The 21889-nt window shown below is 36.9% G+C and overlaps 1 protein-coding gene across 1 annotated transcript in view; it reads right to left on the bottom strand.

Annotated features, from left to right (window-relative positions):
* MAN1A1 (mannosidase alpha class 1A member 1) overlaps positions 1-21889 on the bottom strand; it is a 165564-nt gene that overhangs the window by 60332 nt on the left and 83343 nt on the right. Inside the window, exon 5 of the mRNA XM_032339673.1 lies at positions 11393-11487. Coding sequence (XP_032195564.1) covers positions 11393-11487 — 95 coding nt within the window. The remainder of the gene's footprint in view (positions 1-11392; positions 11488-21889) is intronic.

Genomic DNA, 21889 nt, shown 5'->3' with positions numbered 1-21889 from the left:
ACATGTTTCTCAACATGAAAATCCATCCTTTTGTCCTATGGTCTGACTTAAACACAGGTGGTAGGGACAGATAGTATGGAGGGCTACCATGATGATTTCAGGATCCTGAAATTCCACAGTGATCCACACTTTTGGATCTAAAAGATCACCGGCTTTTTGAATTCCAGGGTTTGGTCATAAACATTATGCCAGTAAAACTGGTACACTTTATGAATCCCACTTCAACAAATGGGAAAACCACATCTTAGAGAAAGAAGATAGGTGATCGTGTTATTTTTTTAATAGAGTTATATTCAGTGAAATACAGCATTATAAACACACAGTTTGACATGATAGGAGAAATATTTACATTTGTTACACTATTCTTAATGTAGTGGAAGCAGAACTTTTACTCCTGTTCCTTCTGCTGCCATCTTCTTAAACAGAATCAGCAACGTTATAGAAACTGGCATTGTCGGATATTAAAAAAATTATGGCAAATCTCTAATTCATAATTCATTTATTTCCCAAAGTCCATTTGCAGAGTGCTAAACGAGGTATAAAAAAAGGCACTATGCCGACAGCTCTTTGGGACCAAGAGTGGAACAGGACATTCTATACTCTCTGAGGAGACAGGGCGCCAACCCCAAGGGCATAGACATAGAAAATCAGAGATGAGAGAACCCAAGAATGTGTTTGAATCATTTTGTGTAAGGCATGTAGATTTCTTATAAAACATGATTTAAGGATTCAGCAAGGAGATTACTTGACCTTTGAGATAGGTCATATTTAAATAGTCATATTTAAAAAGAAAGGATCACAACAGATCCAAAGTGTTTGTATGATGTACTCACACACAACTATTAGAAATGATATCCACCTTAATATGGTTTATGTAACTTTTATTGTACTTCCAGGGGGTAGAAGAGACTTATGCTTAAGTTTTGGAAAATGCTCACTGATGGAACCATTATAGTAATTACACTGAATCTGTTTATTAATTTGTCACAATTAAGTCAATAAGAGCTTTACTAATGTCCTATTACTTGATTAGTTTTGAAAGTGATTATCTTAAGAACTTGACTTAATTGGAAGGCTCTCAATTTACAAGGTACATTAAACTCTCAGTAGCATCTTAAGATTATTTAACATATGCAGGTCAATTACCAGTAATCACTGTTTTGTACAAATGTTCCATAAAAACTATAGCATGACATGACAAAGAGAGAAAGTAAGATCTAATTAATAATGATAAACCCCAAATGACATTTCCAGGATAAAAGGGCAACATGAGCATTCATACAAAGTCTTCCTAAAACTAGGTCTGTTACCAAAAGTCAAATAAAGAAAAGCTAGCAACGCTCTACCTTACAGATGAAGATAATTTGTCGTGATTGCTACAGCACCAAATTGCATTGCCTGTACTCATGCCCAGCTGCACATTCATTTCCAAATTAGTAAATTACAATTAATTCTTACTGCTCCATCACTTTTCTTTTTCTAGTTAATAAAAGAGACTGCAATCAATTATTGTTCAGCCCATTTTTTAGAACAGATCAACTACAACTATTACTGCATAAGCAGAAAATATGGAGTAGTTAATGTACCTACTGAGATTGTAAAGCCTTTAAAAACTATTGGCTGTAGTATAAATACTTTATATTGACCTTCCAATTCCCAAAGATTCAATGTAGTTATTTGAATATTTATAATGATTAACAATAATAAGGGCTGAGAAAGTCCTTTGATACCTAGGCTGATTTCCAAACACCTAATCAAATGATTTCATAAACTTTTATATGAAACTTTATTAATCAGCTATTTGAAAGGTTTGCCCCACACTAAAAACATGAGCCTGGTCTTGAGATTAATCACAGGAAAAATTGATTGCTGCCTTCATTAAAAACCCAGGATAGCAAGTTCCTTGAAAAGATTATTCTACTGCTGACCTGTAAAGGCATTGTATGAATTATGTGTTCTGACTTGTTCCTAATTTAAGTCCTGTACACAGAATACATTTCAAATTGCCAAGTCTGATTTGTCACCGATTGTGTGAATACAGTGAACACCGCTGAATCTGTAAAATACTAGTTCTGCGCCTTTGAAAAACTTAAGATGAAAGCCACTTTGAGTTTGTTGCATTCAAATAACTATAATTGTCCTTAAAATTGTCCTGGTGAGTTAACTGTTTAACCAGTGGGGATGCCGGGATGTAGGGGGGGGGGGTGGAAAGCAGTGGTCATATTTAACAATCCAGTCCGTGGGTTTTGTACCAAGGATTTATCTGCTGAAAACTCAAGAGTGAGGAAGGCCTCTTAACAGACTTCCCACATACTGCAAATCATTTTTTTAAGGGATTTAAGCAGTCCTCTTGGGATAGATTGTCTCTCAACTGCCTACACATCGCCTTTGATAAATTTCTGCACTTTAATTACTCATATGCTGTAATTCAGCCTTAAATGTAGGTACTTAAGGAAATACAGAAAGAACATTTTTCAGCATTGAAGAATCCATGGTTGAATAGAACACAGCCACTTTATTGTACTCACATGTCAATTTTCTGCCATCGCCCTACTGGAAGCACAGCCAAGTGGTCTGTGGCCGATGGGAATTCATGAAGCAAGAGGGTGGGGTGGTGTGGAGAAGTCATAAGGACTGTGCAAGCCTGTGTTCAAAGACAGATGTGGTCTGCTCCTTCCTCCAGGGAATAAAAGACACTGAAAACCTCATTTACCTGGGTATTAACTTCGATTATGGCCAGAGCAGTGGGAAGAAACAGAACAGTTGAGGCACCGTTAGGTTTTTTTAATTCTTACTGCCTCACAATGCATGACTAAGAAGCAGCAAAGCATCCTTTGTTCAGAAGTGCTTGTCCCTTAAGTCTTAATAATGAAGGATGTACACAAAAGACATTTAAATTAAGTGCTGCTATCTTTACTGTCCACTTGGAATATGTAAAGGCCTTCAGCTTGGTCAAGCTGCTGAGTGCTTGGCACAGATGTAGTGATCTGAAGCTTGGTGAGAGAATTAAATGATCCAGAAGAAGCCTAGGTTCCCTCCTCCTCTTCTGATGGGAGGATGGTCAGAGACTCTTTTCTCTGGCTCTTGGATGCCCTCAGGTACAGAGCCAGGTCACCAGCGGCTTACACTGAAGTTGCTTTGCCTGAGCCACAGGAATAACTCTCTTTTCTACGCTACCCTGAAATCCTTAATTAAAACGCCTTTTTTTTTTTTTTCCCCTCCCCCTATGCTAAAATGGACCAGCATTTGCTTTCTAGTCTTACTGGATTAAAAAAAATAATAGTGCAAGGGAATGAAAGAATGGGTAAACTCTTTGGGGGTAATTAATGTTTGGAATTAGCTGCTTTTCAGAAGAAGCAACTAACTATTCAGAGTTAACTGAAAATGTTGGGTTAAGTATTAACAAAAGTAGATTAGTCATAGAAACAGAAACCCCCACACTCCTTACCACCTACTCCCTCCCCCCAAGGATGTTTGGACTTGGGGACCTCACTGAGCAGCTCTGAGATTTAACAATCTAAATGGTTCTGATGGCCCATTTCTTATACTACAATGGTTCTCAAAGGGTGGTCCTTGGACCAGGAGCATCAGCTTCTGCATCAGCTGGGATCTGTGAGAGAGGCAAATTATTGAGCCTTACTAAACCTGTCCAGTCAGAAACTCTGGATGGAGCCCAACAATATGTGTTTTTAACAAACCCTCCAGGAAATTTTTACATACTCTAGAGTTTGAGAACTACTGTTCTATTAAAACTGGATATTTTCACACCAGTTTTCTAATATTTATATATCTCAATGTTAAATTGACCATTAATCGACAGGGAAATGTTTTCAAAGGAAATTGAGATGATAAACGAAGCCAGAATCCTCAGGATATACATACTAGACTTAAAGCAGAGATCTCCACCCCAGCTGAATAATGGAATGGCTGAGGAGCTTTGAAATATGCCAGGACCTTATTCCAAGCCAAATGAAACAGACTGGGGGAGAGGGAGGCAGCAATAACATAAACTTCTAAATGCCCTAGTTATTCTCAAGCCCTGGAAAGATTGAGAATCACTGACAGAAAGTAACCACAGCAGTTGGACTCTCAACAGAAGTTGGGCAGTCTAAGAATTAGGAAAGAGGGCGATGTGGATGTACACAGCAAAAATATACACATACTTTCACAGATAAGGTTTGTGCCATATATTTTTTAAAGATTTTATTTATTTATTTGACAGACAGAGATTACAAGTAGGCAGAAAGGCAGGCAGAGAGAGAGAGGAGGAAGCAGGCTCCCTGCTGAGCAGAGAGCCCGATGCGATGAGGGGCTCAATCCCAGGACCCTGGGATCCTGACCTGAGCTGAAGACAGAGGCTTTAACCCACTGAGCCACCCAGGTGCCCAGCGTTTGTGCCACATTAACTGAACACTAGCTAATGTGTGGGACTTGGGAAAAGAACATTGCATTTTATTGCCTCGCATTCCTCTTAAATCTTATGGGTGGAGCAGCTATTATTTCTAGAGGAGATAATTCACCAATAAATATAATTTTAGATAGAAAACTGAGTTTTGACCCTATAGGCTAATTCCTATATCTAAATTAAGATATAGATATAGAATCTATACCTATATCTAAATTTAGATTATTCCTAATAATCTAAAAAATAAGAACTGTTTGAGTATGGAAACACCAGAATCCTACATGTACTACATCGAGACATTCTCTCCACACTTCAGGCTAGTTCTACCAATACCATTTCTCTTCTTTTTTTTTTTTTAAAGGTTTTTATTTATTTATTTATTTGACAGAGAGAGATCACAAGTAGGCAGAGAGGCAGGCAGAGAGAGAGGAGGAAGCAGGCTCCCTGCTGAGCAGAGAGCCCGATGCGGGACTCGATCCCAGGACCCTGAGATCATGACCCGAGCCGAAGGCAGCGGCTTAACCCACTGAGCCACCCAGGCGCCCACCATTTCTCTTCTTGACCTGAAAATGGGACTTGAAAATAGGTTAGAAGCATTGAATGGCTTAAAAACTTCCATAAAGAGGCATCACCAACCAAATTAGTTTTAACTACGTATTGTTTTATCCTATGTGTGCATATGCCTATATATACATACACACCCCCACATAATTTTATAATGAAAATTGAGAACAAGACTATACATTAACAGTAATTCCAATTTATGTTTATTTCATATCACTTTAAAATGATAAATCTCCTCTTACAATTAATTCATTAGATTTCCACAAAACCTTTTGAGGTCATCAGGATAAGTAGGATTACAGCTATTATTTTCAGTTTAATTTATGAGAAGACAAACTCAGTTTAATGAATTATCCAAGACCAAGAGCTATATTGACAGTGTTAATAAATAGCAGCTTTAACTACGGTACCAATATTCTAATGTCTGATATTAACTTTGTATGTGGTAGTATTAAAACTTTAAAATATGGTTATTACTATTTCCAGAAAAGTAAAATTATCCAAAAGAATTAAAGTAGATAAAAGAGGGAAACCCAATTTAATAAAGCATTCAATCAGAAAAAATAAAAACACAGACTAGGTTAGCTTAAGATGCTAGGAGAGACTGGAAATTCTTTCTTTCCTAAAATTGATTGGACTTCTCTTTGAATTCTTCTTCTTTTTTTAAAAAGATTTTATTTATTTATTTGACAGAGAGAGAGAGAGAGATCACAGCAGGTAGAGCAGAAGGCAGAGAGAGAGGGGGAAGCAGACTCTCTGCTGAGCAGGGAGCCCAATGTGGGGGCTCGATTCCAGGACCCTGAGATCATGAACCGAGCCAAAGGCAGAGGCTTAACCCATTGAGCCACCCAGGTGCCCCTTCTCTTTGGATTCTTAACAGGTGCATAAAACATATAAATAAAAGACAGAGTATAAGATACAGCCCTGATTTTACATTCAGGCCGTATCAGTTCTGCACAACCTTTTAAAACATAACTAAGTGTTATTTGTTTCAGAATATTAGCAAATCATTAAATGAGTTTGATGGGTTCATGCTAAAAAATGTGTTTCTGGATTTTTAAAATATAATTCTTATGATGTTAAAGTATATATATAATATATATATACTTTATTATATATATTATTACATATATAATATAATAATATATTATATAATAATAAATATCATTATATATTATATAAATATATAATTATATTCTGCTTTATCTTAAGATTTAATAAATTTAACAATGTGGACATCTATATTTCAACTATCAAATAAAATGGAGACATAAGGAAAATATTTTAAAAGATATCTAGCCTAATTAGACGGTCTTTCATAATTTGTGCCTATGAAAACCAACCATAATTAATATTTAAGCATTTTACACCACCAACATTACATGCAATAAAGGGGCTACTGCTTTTTGTTACAATATACATAGTACATGCTTCACACACGATAATCTTTCACTATTAGAAAACATTAAGCTATGTACTATTCTTAATTAAGGTCCCATTTCAGTCAAAGTAAAGCAATTTGCAACTTAATTATAATAATAATACAAATTGCAATGTAACTAATGATATAGTATGCATTTGTGTTGGTAATTAGAGTAGTCAGTAAATAAGACTTTACAAAGCAGGAAATAAAAACAGGTGAGGGAGTTGTGCTCATTCATCACCTTGCTGACTAATGAGAGCTGGAGTGGAGATCAGTCACTTCCAGCACATTCCTTGATATGTGCCACAAAAGCGTACACTGTAGACAGTTCCACTAACCTAATATAACCACCAGGCAAGTGCTGTGAGTGTCAGTTTAGAAAAATCCACAGAGAGAAATAAGTGATAAAATAGTATATAGCTAAAACTAACTCATTTATCAAGAAAGACAGAATAATTATTAGGAATGCCCAGACTATATGCCTTGTGATAGAAATGAATAATGGGAACATTAACTATATTATTTTAAATTAAGAATACACTGGAGAAAACCCCAAATCTAATAAGTTTACTCTACCTACGCTTGAATTACACCCAGGAATATGGAAATAGTGAAATGCCTGATTCTACAAACCACACAGGTGATTTTTCTACTGTACAATGAAACAAAAGAATGCAGAGTGCCTCCTGTTCACAGTAATAATAAGATTGGACATCAAATTTTGACATTTCCACATTGGAAAAATTGAGTTCTAGCAAAAATCTAATCTATTAAAAAGGCAATGTTTTCCTTTTAGCAGAGGTGTGCTATAACTTATGCATCTTTATTCTACTATCCTATTGGTGAAGCCAGTATGTTAGTTGAATCCCGTCCTGTGTATAACACTAGGTATCTGTTCAAATTATCACTTGCTATTAAGTCACAATTCTGATTAATTTATAACAATACAGCAGCTCTCAAATTAAGATTACAGATGTAGTGAAAGAGATAATTTTATATATATACACACGTGTGTGTGTGTGTGTGTGTATATTTTTTTTTCCTGAACAGATTTTGGGACAGAATTCCTAATGCAGCATATGAGTAAATTATTTAGATTTTCTGCTATTCTCAGTTTGTACAAATGCTGAAATCCAATTTGGCTTATTGGTGTTTTGGCTCCAAATGCATCAACCTCTCCAATTTAAACTACTGCTTGCTTTAAATTCAACTCGGTGAGTACTTATTATCTCTCCTTGGCACAGACCATCTTACATTTGTCAATTACATGAGTGAGTGTATAATATAGTAACATATAAAATATACATTCTGCTTTACCAACCAGGATGTGAATACCCTAAGGGAAAGACTATGTCTGTTATCTTTTTAAATAAAGTGAAGAGAAACAGAACATCTTCCCAGAACCTAGCATGGAAACTTCATCACAGCAGGGACTAAAATAAATGTTTATATCTTACAAAGAAAAGGTAAAGAAACCAATTATCTTCAGGCAATGATATGAATACTAGGCAGATGTAAATAGATAACCATAAAGTTCACATTTTTTTAAACATATAGGTATTGGCAAAGAGCTGCATCCATATTTTCAAAATTGAGAGGGAAGAGAACTGTGCTATTACAGACAGCATATTCTATATTTCTACCATTATAATTATTGTCAAAATTTTCAAAGCCAGTCAACAGTGAGTACGTTGCTCTTCTAAAAAGCATCCTCAAGCACTTTTTTCTTATGGGCATCATTCCACAGACACTCCCTCATTCTGAGAAGATAATTAAGAAAATATGTTTTTGCCAGACATATTTTTTTCTTCTTTCTTCTGAAAATTCTACTGGTGACAGTCTTCAAAAAACTAGAAAAGAAATTCCATGCCAGCTGTCCCTTATCCTCTGGCCCATACTATAAAAATACAGATATTCAGAGGAAACAGCATGTATGTACATGTCGACAGGAAAAGCACATTCTGAAATGCAGTTTACTGCAGATAAATATGACACTCTGTCTTCCTCTCCTGGGAGTGATTCTTTGACCTCACTGCTGGAGGGAGAATGGATTCAATGAGAACCCTCAATTGGGCAAAGGGATATAAGGAATTTTAGTGGATTTATAGTGCTGTTAATTTTGCCATGGCTTATTCTCTGAATTTGGATAGGTCATTGCTATTTAGCAAATGGGACTGAGAATGGATAAAATATATAATAAAAAAATTCATACAGAATGCCAGGAAGAAATTAAAAGTGTTCCCATCATGTCAAAGGGTCACCTAATAATCTAGTTTGACATGAAAACATTAGAGAGTACATGTAATGTACAATGGTACATTAGTTTTTAGTTTTTATCAGATACAACTGTCCTGTAATCCTTGAAATTAGAAAATTCCAATGTAAAATACTGTAAATTCAAAATAAGGTTTTTATTAAAAAACACATAATGTCCTAGTTAATGAATTTTCAAGAGGTATAGATACGAAAGCTAACAGACAATTTAGTATTTAATAGTTTTGAGAAGTAGTCCTTTATGTACTGAAACACAGCTCCACTGTAGAGTAAGGATAGATTTAAGGGAAAATCGTCTTGGCTGTTAGAAATAAACACTAAGTAAAATTAAATAGACTTTAGAATAATCTAATTTCTTATGCTTATTTTAAGGGAGGCTAGAACTAACGGAATGATAGCAGCACCTTACAATAATTGGCTGAGCTTCTGCAAAGATCTCGGGTGCACATCTCTCTCTGCTAGTTTTAGTAGGGCCTTATTTAGTTTCATTACCTCCTAGGAATTAATATGAACTAACCAGCTCTCTTAGAGTAGAAGGTTGGAGTGATCACCCAGTCCAGTAGTCTAACCTCAGGGTTCTCAGGTTCCAGTTGGTCTCTGACGGTAAGTCAGCTCTTGGAAATTGTGTAAAAATATATGTACTCAGGAATGTGCATTTTATGAGGAGAGGGCCATGTTTCAATAGAATTTCAAAGTGGCCTATAAACCTGTAAAGGTTCACAAAACAACTACTAAAGTAGCATAATTGCACTTTACAAATATTCCTGCGGGTGGAAATGATTGCTCTCAAAACACCCAAGAACTGCAAAATACCGAGCCCCAGGTCTCCTGATAACCACCTAACTCAGTGTATTATTGTGCCCATATCATGCTTCTCAGAGGACAAGTAGGGGAAAAAAAGTGTTAAACGTGCACAGTGTTTTCGTAAGCAGGTCTCATTTCAGGTAGCAGAGTAATTTCTAGGTCAGAACACGGTCTATAATACAATGTCCAGGGCGCCTGGGTGGCTCAGTGGGTTAAAGCCTCTGCCTTTGGCTCAGGTCATGATCCCAGGGTCCTGGGATCAAGGCCTGCATCGGGCTCTCTGCTCAGCGGAGAGCCTGCTTCCCTTCCTCTCTCTCTGCCCGCCTCTCTGCCTACTTGTAATCTCTGTCTGTCAAATAAATAAATAAAAAATCTTTAAACAGAAAAATACAAAGTCCAAAGTCATGGATGGTATTATAGGTGATCTACATGAACCATCCTGGGCTTCCAAACAAACACGATACTGCCTCCAGGCCTAGCAGAGACCCGCTCCTGCTTTAAGTCCCTGCAGCGTATGCTCCGACCTTCAGGGTGACAGAGAAAACCACAGGATCCCTAAAGGGAAAAATCGATCCCGAGACAGCACATCATATAATAGAGAACTAACTCAGGTTCACATTGGCCTAGTTGTGTGCTCTCTCCCTGCCTCACTGCTCAATGACACCCCTGCCCCAAACTCAAACACACACACACACACACACACACACACACACACACACACACACACATACACACACACACGTAACAGGGTGATTTCAAGGTATAGATATATAAATCCACAAATGGAAACAAAGAATGACATTTAACTGATTTATTAACCAAATAAGTAATTTCATGATTGTTTAAGATGAATTTTAGGAAAGAAATTCACTAAAATAAATAATTAAAAATAAATGGACATTAATCCTGTACATCCCCTTGGCATTTCTAAACCAAGAAAGATGTTTAATTTGTGCCTATGTATCAATGTGTGTATAAATGTCTAAGTACATATTCTATCTCTACCACTTACACACAGTATGATGTTGGGCAAATTACTTAATTTCCCTTCAAAACAAGTTCCTTATTAGTTTCCATTAGTAAAATGGAGATAAAGGCCTTCTTGGGTTATTGTGAGATTGAATGTGGTAATACATGCACAGAGCCTAGAACAAAGATTCATATTTTATGATGATAAAACCATCATATCATCATCAGCAGCAGCAGCAGCACCACCACCACAAGGAGGTACATAAGCAATTAATTACTTACGGTAAAGATGGAGTTAAAAAGGAAGCTTAAGATAAAATGGCATATTGATGAAATGTTCAAGGTATCGTGAAAATTCAAACTACTCCCTGGGAAAATACCAGAAAGTCTGTTTAGCCTAAGTTTACTTGGAGCAAAATTCCCATGGACTTGGCATAACAGGATTCTCCACCCAGATGGCCTGAGAAGGTCTGTTGATCTAGGTCAGCAGGGCAATTCCCTTCCGTCCTTTACAACTGTGGGCGGGGCAGCCCAGGTGCTCCCGGTGTCTGTCACGCCAGCTCCTTACATGGGAGATCTGATTAGTCCAAGGTTCTAGCTCTGCAATATCCTGTCAGCAGCTTAACTGAAGTAAGTGCTCTTAGGAACTGGATTCTTTGGAAGTGAAATGCTTTGATGACAATTTTAAAGATAATGGGGTCTACAGAGAAACAAAATGTAGCATCACCATGAAATAGAAAACCTCAAATCATGTTTGGCTTGGATGACCCTGTTGGGGTCATGCTATCCTATGACAGGGACCATCTAAGGCCAAGGAACACTGGAAAAGGACAGATGCCAAGACTGCCAATGGTATCAGTCACTGACATCATGCAAGAAATCATCCACCCAGTTAAAGCACAGTACTGCATATTCCAACTTCAAAAATATGTTGTTAAAATGAAGAGTTTTACCTTTTTATATTCAGCAATGCCCAAGGTATTCCAGAAGGAGTATGAAACGCAGGTAGCAATTTTACCCCAAGTTCCACCGCTTTCTTTCGAAATATCTGAAAAGTTTAAACAGTTACGTAAGTTCCTGCTGCAAGCAAAACAGAAAGTGTTATACTACCGTCTCACATTTAGCACCTTCCGACTTTAAAATTTTCTTCATATGAAAAGATAAAAAAGTGTCTCAAATTAACAGAATTACCTAGCAAAGCAAGAATGGTCTAGGGGCCCTCATGCTGTGGGGAATTCATTACCAATCTTGGTTGCACAATTAGAATCATGTTGGGAGATCTGAATAATGCTGATGTCTGGGTTGCACTCCTAAGATTCTAAATTCTATGGGTTGGAGCTCCCTGATTAGAATTTTTTAAAGCACCACAGGTGATGTCAGGTGATTCCAAAATGCAAGCCAGGGGCAGAACCAATGCTGTTAGGGGTAAGTCCTGGACTGAAAATTGGAAGAACTGGTCCTCTTCCAGCTTTACTTTTATTAGGACCCAGAGAAAGAAGTTTTAAAAAGATGATTTATTACAAGTAACCTATATATCCCCTCAGCTCTTTGCAGTTTAACGTCCTCTGATGTTAAATGTAGGTGAAATGGAAGATATAAAGTTAAATTAGGTACAAATTATGCCCAGAATGTATAAGGGAGATAATATATGCACATAAATATCTAGAATGTAGATAAAACGAGGACTGGCAATAAAATCATCTGGGAGTTCTGTGAGCTTGGTAAGGCTGCACGGTGGAGAGAACATTTGGATGAGGACGCTGTGCAGCATGTCAGGGGCCAGTGATACTAGAGATTAGAGTGGGAAGGGGAGGAGGCATCCCTGGAGGCATCAGTGTAAACACAGACACAGGCAAGAGGGGGCACGTAGGCAAAATGGAATAGGTCAGCTCGCCTGGCCAAAAAAGAGAGGAATACTTGTAACCAAGTTGGAAATATACAGCATGGGCCCGAATCATGGAAGGTCATACATATGAAGCTAAGAATTTTACTCTGTTAAAATGGGAAAAGATTGAAAGTTTTTAAGCAGCCAGTTCACTTGAGCAGATTGTGCTTCAGGAAGAGTAATTGGATGACATCCATTCACAGTCCCATTGAAGGAAGACCTGGTATAGCTTTCCCTGTGATAGCTGAGACAGGAAGCAAGTGCCTTACCCCTTCTCCTGTAGGACTGAGCATGGTGTGCTAGGAACTCAACTATTTCCACTTGCCTCCTCTTTAAACAATGGAGCTGTGAGAAAGGCTGGGGAAACCCTGAAAAGCATGGAAAATGGAAACAAAGTTCTCTCCCAGTCAGTGGGAAAGTATTCTTTAAACCTACTGTCAAAGAAGTCTTGTGTTGTTTCTCTAGAGGAAAGGGTTCCAGTCCATAACTCCTGCTCTAAGTCCTGAGCCTCCCCACAGACAAATCCAGGCACGCGGGCTTCCAGACTGAACACACTCCAGTAATGCCAATGTTGACACTATTTCAAAACCTTACTCTTTTTCATTCTCTTATCTATTAATGAAAATTAAGAAAGTAATGAATTTTCATGTAAATTTTTGGTTGATAATTTAGACTAACATTCCTGGCATACAAACAAGGACACAGACATTTATAGCATAGAGAAAGCACTAGAAAACAGAGGTATCATTTTTTCCCCATTCTCTTTAAACTGGACAATTTTCCCATTTCAACAACTAACAGTATATGTAAGGAGAGGAGAAGAAAAAATAGACCAAAAGATATATTCTTCCCTTTGTCTCCCTTACCCTAGAGAATTCCAAGTTCTCTTCTACTGAAAGTGACTATCCAATCACAGCCCAGCCATCTGTTGACTTCCTAGTTTCTACTTTTTAAACTGTTAATTAATTAACTCATTTTCAAGAAACTTACATAAGATGGAAGTCAAACGAAGCAATTAAAATACCATCGTGGATATTATAACCATATGGCGTGGGAGGTTAAGGAGGCAGGCTTTGAAAAACACAATGCCTGTGTTTGAATCTCAGTTCCAACTTTTTCAAATTGGGTAATTTTGGACAAATTGCTTACTCTCTGTGCTAAGCTTTCTCATCTATAAAGTGGGGATAACAAGAGCATTTGTTATGTTAAAGGTTGTGGAGGGGAATGTGTTTTTTTAATATCGAAAGACCTTAGGACATGTAGTCACCACATTAAAAGGTTAGTTGTATCATTATGGGGATATGATAGCACTATTTCCCTAAGAACTTTCCCTATTTACTGCCTGAAATTCTTGTCTTGGCTTTCATCCCACTGCTGTTTTGGTACCTTCTACTCGGGGGTGGTGGTAGTAGTGGTGGTGGTGGTGGTGGTGGTGGTGGTGGTGGTGGTGTGTGTGTGTGTATATGTATGTGTGTGTACTGTGACCCTATTACACATACTCTTGTCATAGTATTCATTCTCAAGAGCTAACTCCTCAGTTCTCATCACCTATATGCATTTCTTAATTCAACTTTCCATGTTAGCTCTGGTTCTGTACTTCTACATGTGTGCTCACATCACAATTTGGGTATCTTGTCGTCTGAGACGTAACATGTCCACGATGAAATAATCACTTACTATTCCAGTCAAACTTGCCCAGTTCCATCACTGACAGTGTTTGGCCAGTCTCTGGGGCTTGAGAGAGCAAGCATTTTGACTACTGATTTATCACTCTTTAGTCATCAAGTGTCAATGTTCATTTTCCCCAAAAGTCCTATATACAGCCCATTCCCTTTCCAGGATATGAACATAGTCTTCATTTTCAACACTGAGTACAGAGATAGCATTAAAAGAAAAAAAAAAAAAAAAGTCCTCTTCCTACCTAGTATCCTATTCTCCAGGATTTTCCCTCCTGTCTCTATTCATCTGTATCTATATTACTAAATTTCTTCTTTTACTGCACAATTTTCTTGTTCAAGAAACATAATGATTCCCTCTTGTCTAAAACATCAGGTTAAAACTGATATACTAAAACCAAAAAACCAAAAAACCAAAAAACCACAAAAACCTGGTATACTGACTCTTCAATGACTTCTATGAATCAGACCAATCTAGTATCTTCCATTCTCAAAAAACTGACTCTGGCTGCAGCTCCAGCCATCATGGTTTCGCAAGCACTCATTCAAGTTCAGTCCACTTTAGTTATCTTAAAAAAAAATAATAATTTCCTCCCAGCTTTCTTGAGATATAATTGACATGTAACATTGTGTACAACACAATGATCTGATTCATGTATACACTGTGAACTGATTACTACAATAAGCTTAGTTCACATCTCTTTTTGCATAATTACTTTTTTGTTTGTTTGTTTGTTTTGACGGTGTCACCTTAGTATACTTACATAGTTCTCTCACCCTGAAACACCCTTTACTGCCACTGCTGGTCAAGCCAAATTCACTCATCCTTAGGCTCTGGCTAAGTCCCAACTTCAAAGATGCAAAGAGATCTTCGCCTTCTGTGAACTCCTATACTGACAACAGGCATCACACAGGCAACATTGGATTACAGGAAGCAAGATATGGGTCTCTGCATGCTTCCTTGTGTGACTCTCTTGTATACCCAAGTAATTTTCTTTTCTTTCTAAAATAGAGAAAAAGACTTCCATTTCTCTTCATTGCTTACACATATCCTAATATCCAGATTAGGCTTTTTGTTGTTGTTGTTGTTGTTGTTCCACACTAAGCCATTTTGTATTTAAATTTATTGCTATCACCACAGTATTCCTATGAGTCGTGTATGGGAGGACATTTATATTCTCAGTTGACTTTTCTATCTTGAGGCTCCCTAGTCTGTCTTTGCTGATTTTCTAGTTCTCTGAATGCCTCATTCATTCTTAGCTTCAGGAATCTGCTTCCATGTCCCCTTTTATGAGAGGTCTTTCTTAACAACCCCATGTAGAGTTAAGCCATATCATTTATGTTCATCATGTCATCTTGTTAGTTTCTGCTCCACTATTTATCACATCCTAAATTAACTATTTATTTTTGACAATCCGACTAGTTGTAAGCTTCACACGGCATGGACTGTCTTCTTTGTTGCTGTATATGTCTATCTAGTATCCAGGAAAGTAGCTGGTACTCATTAAATGTTCATTTAATAAGTGAATGAATCAATCCAATATTAATAAATACACCTGAGGCACTTTAATGAGAAGCCATTGAATATTCAAGTGCTTGTAAAGTACTCCATCCTATTCTATTAGTTTATATGGTTGGAAAATAATTAACTATGTCAAATATTATAAAGTCTCAACCTTGGGCACAACTACAAAATAGTTTTGGGTGAAACCATTAATTAACATGTTGATGCTTTAAATGAAATCATATGTGAGCCTGAGTCAATCCTGATTCTTAATGTTTGATTTGTTATCTCCTCCTGAGATATGGAGAGAGGTTACCGGGAGGAGGAATCCAGATTCTCAAAGAGAACATCTTTCTACCTAAAATGGTGAGTATGTAATAAAATTCCAAACTAGCTTGCTAAATTAATACTATTAAGAGAATGAAGGAGAAATGTTACCAATCATTCTAAAGAACAGTTAAGTTCTAAGTAGCACATCCTGGACAATGTGCTGAAAGGCAAATGATCACAAAAAGCATACTTAAATGGCTCTTTGGTGCAAACTGGCGCGCTGGAGGTAGCACTGGACTTGGGTAGCACCTGGATACTAGCACGGGCTCTGCTATGGTTTCAGTGTGGGGCCTAGGTGCATCACCTAACTTTTCTGGATCTTGGATTCCCCAACAAAATGGGAGATGGGGGCCGGTAATTTCTATTTTTGATTTATAGAAAAACTAGTATTCAGAAGTCACAGAGCTAGTACTAAAATGAGACTGGCAAAAACCCAAAATTATTATCATTTTTATAAAGATAGGAAGTGTTAATTTGCCACCAAATTCTTAGTCAGTCTTGGTTTCCAGGGTTTACTGATACTTATATTTGGTGGGGAGGATTTTACAAAGAGAGCAAGAAGAAAAATGACAGTCAATAAAATGCAATCCATGCTGAAATAGAAGATATTTTCTTTTTAAAAAATTATCATTAAAATTAGTTTTTTTCTGCAACTTGCACCCATCAATTTGAGATGGGCAGACATCTTAGGACCCAAAAGGAATCTTCAAAAAGATCCTGCATCATAGAGATTCTATCTATAGCAAAAAATCAAAACTAATACAATCTGCTGAAAAAAGGATGGAAAAATATGATGACATAGCTTCTAAAATAATCCTTCAAGCATGAAGCTAACTAACAGGTTTACATTAAAAAAAAAAAAAAAGTTTTATGGTCTCAAGTTAAGAATTTCAAAATAACTGCACCAAAACTACATCTTTTCATTACATTTAAGGAACATCATCAGTCTTATTGCTGTTTTTGATCAATGTTTTAAAAAACTTCGGATTTTAGAACCTATCAGATAAAAACATTTCTCTTTTTACTTTACCCTCACAGATAGGATTAGACAAGGCTGTAAACAAGATGTATGACTTTTTTTATTTTTTATTTTTTTTCTTGCCTTTCTAGTTTGCAGATCCCTGAAGAACTGTACAGGAATATTTACATGCCAGAGCAAAGAGTAAGGAAAGAGGAAAGGAATAAGAACAGAGGGCTCTGGCTCTGGAAAGAACCCGTTTCAGTTCAGACATGCTTAAATTTGAAGCTCACAATCAATATCAAAGTCTTCCTTCAAATGCTTATGCTGAAAACTTTACTGTGAAAAGATCAAACACTAATTCCCTATTAGTATAAGCAGCGTTTTGCTATTACTCATTCTCACTACATAAAGCTTTCAGCACAAGATGCCACAGATATGATAAATATCTTTGGCTAAAAATAACTGAAATAACCTATATATTGTTAGCTGAGTTGATTAACACACATTTTATGGACCAGATTTAATCATTCAACCAATAAGTACTTATTGAGCTACTCTGGCTTTTTAATTTAGAGCTGAACTGCTAAAGGTTCAAATGTTCGAATAAGGATATATAAAAATAGTTAATCCAGGAGAAATTTAGAGGTGGAAGGGAAATCAGGGGTCATCTAGTTCCATAATCTCAGTGTATAGATGAAACTGAGGTTCACAGAGGCCCTATTCCCCTGAGTAAATGCTCTGATATGGGATAGTTCCATACTAGCTGTAGCCAAAGGAATGGTAGCTTCATGCCATCCCACACACAGGTAATTCTTTTGATCCAGAGAGACTCTCCCCTGTGAGTCTCCTGTATGTACATGTGCACACAACTTTCATTGCCTTTTTCTAATCTTTGCATTCTCTCTGCGATTAATTAAAACCCAAACTGAGGTTTTTCTAAAAAATATGGATTATCTGTTGTATTTGTCAAATTGCATTATGAACTTCATATTTTGAATTTATAAATTAGATGAATACTTTTGTCATTTGTTTTGTTTTTCTTCTTTATGATTCAGTGTAGTTCAGTTTTTAGTCTTCAGGCAATTATATGAAAAGAATGTTCTTCATTTTCCTGAAAAATTAAAGCAGTAAGATCTCCCCACTAGGTTATTCAAAATACAAAGGATATGCACGCCCACCTGTCAGTAACCATGAGTCACAATGAAAAAGAATCAATGCTACCTAACTCAGACTGGATTTTCTAATGTATGAGAGCACACAGTTAATAAGTGAAATGGAAAAAACAAAACAAACCCTGGTAAGTATAATTTTAAAATCTGGATATAGAATGCCCTACTGAATAGGCATTTTTGACCTAGCTAGCTTTTTAAAAATATTTATTCTCATGAGAAAATTAACAGTGAGTTTTTTTCAAGTTTGCTTTTATAGTGTCCCCTAGTCAAAATAATAAATGTTGATAAGTGAATTAATAAAATTGCATTTTGGTACTGACTTTTTCCTGAGGGCTCCAATTTCATTCCCAAGCTCCCGAATAGGTAATATATTATAAAGTTAAGAGAGCAAGATGAAAAATGGGGAGAAATCCTAAGGAGAATTTTAGGCTGCTGTTTGAAGGTAGGAAACACTGCCACTTACTCCTGGACCTGGTCCTACGTTTTCCCAGAGCATAAGCCAGAGTCAAAGTGGCCTGGTAACAAGTATGTTGCATAGGAAGTCAGGAGACCTAGGTTTTAGTTCAGGGTGTGCTACTTTTTGATTCTGTCACAGTGAAGATGGGTCATTTCACTTCTCCAATTTTCTGTTATGTACAATGCAGGCAGTAGACAAGATACTTTCTGTGGTACTTTTCTGCTCCACAGGATCTGGATCTAAGACTTAAGAAGCACTTAACTACATATTTCCCAATGTGATAAAGGCTATAAGAGAGACACACAAGGGAAAAAAAAAAAAAAAAGGATCCTTCATCTCAAGGAGCTTATGACCAAGAAGGCAAGCCAGACATATAAAACTATATAAACATAAAATATACACCATAAAACAGTAATATGAACTAACATACAAGTAGAGGCTAAATTGCGTGATTTAGGCTGTAATTATGGGAATAAGACAAAGTGAGGGATTGAGTTACTTTCCGGGAGCAAGGTAAGATCGGAGAGGTAGCACTTATGTGGGTGCAAGTGGGTGTTTATTTGGGGGTAGGTCTGTACCTGTTTGTGCACACCCTGCATTAATGTGGTGGAGGATAGGAGATAAAGCCCAAGGGGAGAGGAAGGAGCCTGACAGACAGCAGGGTAAAGAGGTAGATTAATAGGACCTAGAATATGGTAAGAAAGAACAGATGAAATAAGACAAATTCATTAATCTTAAATATCAGGGACAGAAGGTGAAGGGTTGGTTAAAAGAGCACATCATTGGGTCAATGAAGTCCCAACACTTAACCACCTTAGTGCCTTTCATTTACAACAAGTGTAAGAATTTCTGAATCAGGGTCTTGATGAATGGGGCAGGGAGAAATGCAGCAGTTCTCACTGGTTATGGGACTCTCTGAATTGAAAGGGGTAAAGATAAATGACAATACCAAAAAATATTATACTGGCTGTGTGATAGAGGAAAGATCCTGAGAAATAATTAGGGTCCTTTAAAAAACTGTTTCTCAAGAAGAAAGTATATTTATTGTACAGATAAATGGTGCATTATAGGGATTGGACAAAGTAAATAGTATGATGATAGGAAGTTATAGGTCCCTCTTCTAACATACGTTCAACATGGAAGTTCTAACAGCTCTTGCCCTTAGAATTATCCTTAGGTGTACCATATATTGTGTTACTTTAGCTATCAAACCTATAAAACATCAATGAACAATAAATAACAGCATATTAGTCCAAGCCATTAGACAGTGCTCAGAGATGGGCTGCTGAGCTGCTCCTTCTTTCTCAGTTTAGGTTTAAAAAATGGGCAATTTGTGGGGTGCCTGGGTGGCTCAGTGGGTTAAGCCTCTGCCTTCAGGTCAGGTTATGATCTCAGTGTCCTAGGATCGAGCCCCACACTGGAGCGCTCTGCTCAGTGGAGAGTCTGCTTCCCTCTCACTCTGCCTGCCTCTCTGCCTACTTGTGATCTCTCTGTCAAATAAATAAATAAAGTCTTTAAAAAAAAATGGGCAATTTGCCTACATGAAGTTTTGAAAAATACGCAGTATATAGCTAATAATATTTAATATTAAGTATGCCATGTAGTGCATGAACACACAGTTCACACCAAAATAAAACACCTTTTTAAAGAAAACATAATACTTGCTAAAGAGACAAGAAATTATAAAAAACATCTACCCTATCTGGCTATGAATTCCGATAGAATGTGTGGAACCCATAAAGGTTGCTGGTATGTGCTATCATAGTGTTAAAACAGGGACTGCTCTGTTTACTATTACATTTGCAAGTAAATATCACAACTCATTTAAAATATACAAAATCCCAGCTTGGTAACCTTTGCTCAATAGAAAGATAAGAAGAAAATGACAGCCTCATCTATCCAAGCATATTGTGATTCCTTGGCATTTTTGAGTTATAAGACATTCCATGACAGGGATTTTTCTAGATACCAAATCTCACCTCTAAAGCACATCAAAATATTTATAGTTTAACCTTTTTATTTGTATTGGCTTTAAGAACATGTTGATCTGTTCTTTTGATTTAGTGAAATGTACAGGGATCCTGTCTTGCTGATTCAGCCTCTGCATCACAGGCGGCCACTGCGTTGGGACGAAGAGATCGTGTTCCCTGCCATCTGCTGACAGAGCTGTAAGAGCTTGAGCACTCTCTTAGCCCACTCTGTGCCTCAGTTTCTAAATATGTGAATGGGGACTTGTTTTCCCAAATCACAAGATGATTCAGTGTGATTAAGGGCACACGTGCTTTTTAAAGAGCAATAATAGTTACCATCATGATTGTTCTTTGCTATGAGATAGTGGCTCCCCCAGGAATAATTGAAGGATATTAGCCATTTTTGTCCATACACTAAATGGTCCCCAAACTGCTGAGCTTTTATGTCTGCTTTCTATAGTCATACAGCTTCCTTCTGTTATTAGCTCTCAGTTCATTACAGTGAAGACTTCTCAATGTTGTAGTGTATTTGCTCTCCTTCTAAACTGCTGACTAATTCTGTAAACAGTTGTCTGTATCAGAGCCTGAGGATAAATCAAATGTCTCTTTCGTGTCTTACGGTGAAGGGCATGAGCTTCCACAAATGTGCCCTTTTTTTTGTCTCAGGTGACTGAATTTGAACTATTAACTCTACAGGTGTGAAAAGGCAGTGAAGTAGTACATTACTTAGCAGTCATAGTTTGCAAATTTGCTAAGTGAACCAAATACCAAATTCCACATAGGTTTTGTTTGCTTTTTTAAAAAAATGCAAAATGCGAATGTAAACCCATCTGATCCTACATCTAATCCCATTAATCTGGTGGTTCTGATTTCTGCATAACCCTCCTTTACCATATAAAGCACACCTTTCGATTGTCTTTGGGCACAGAGTTCATAACTATGCCAGCTGAAAGATAAACATTTTAAGTTATCAAATGGTGATGTTGCTGAACAACAATTTGGCAGTAGTGCTATTTTTGTTTTACATTTGTGCCTCCTTAAACAAGTTGATTTAACTTCTTAGCCTCAGCTGACATATCTGCAGAATGGAGAACTATACCTTTGCACCTGAGAACTCCGAAGTTCCTTCTCATTCCCCATTCTTTTTACCCTAACACCAAAATTAAATTTTTAATTTTTCTTATTTATTATACAGTGAATATACTCTCATTACTGAAAAACCATAGACAAACAGGCAAAGAAGAGTCCGATTAATCCTATCCACCTAGATTCAACGATAGTTAACATCTTAAGTATCTATCCTTTTAAATGGTATTATTTTTGAAAAAAATGGCAGCATTCCATATACAGTATTTTGTAATGTGTTAAATCCATCTGCAGCAATTTGATCTACATCAAACACAGCATTCCATATCAGAGGTCAGCAAACATTTTCTGTAAAGGGTCAGATTATAAGTACCAGCTACATACTCTCTCATGGGTTTTGATTTTTTTC

This window comes from Mustela erminea, chromosome 4, assembly GCF_009829155.1.
Source record: "Mustela erminea isolate mMusErm1 chromosome 4, mMusErm1.Pri, whole genome shotgun sequence".
Lineage (NCBI taxonomy): Eukaryota > Metazoa > Chordata > Mammalia > Carnivora > Mustelidae > Mustela > Mustela erminea.
Note: the sequence above shows the minus strand (reverse complement) of the source record. Positions and strands in the feature narration are given on the sequence as shown.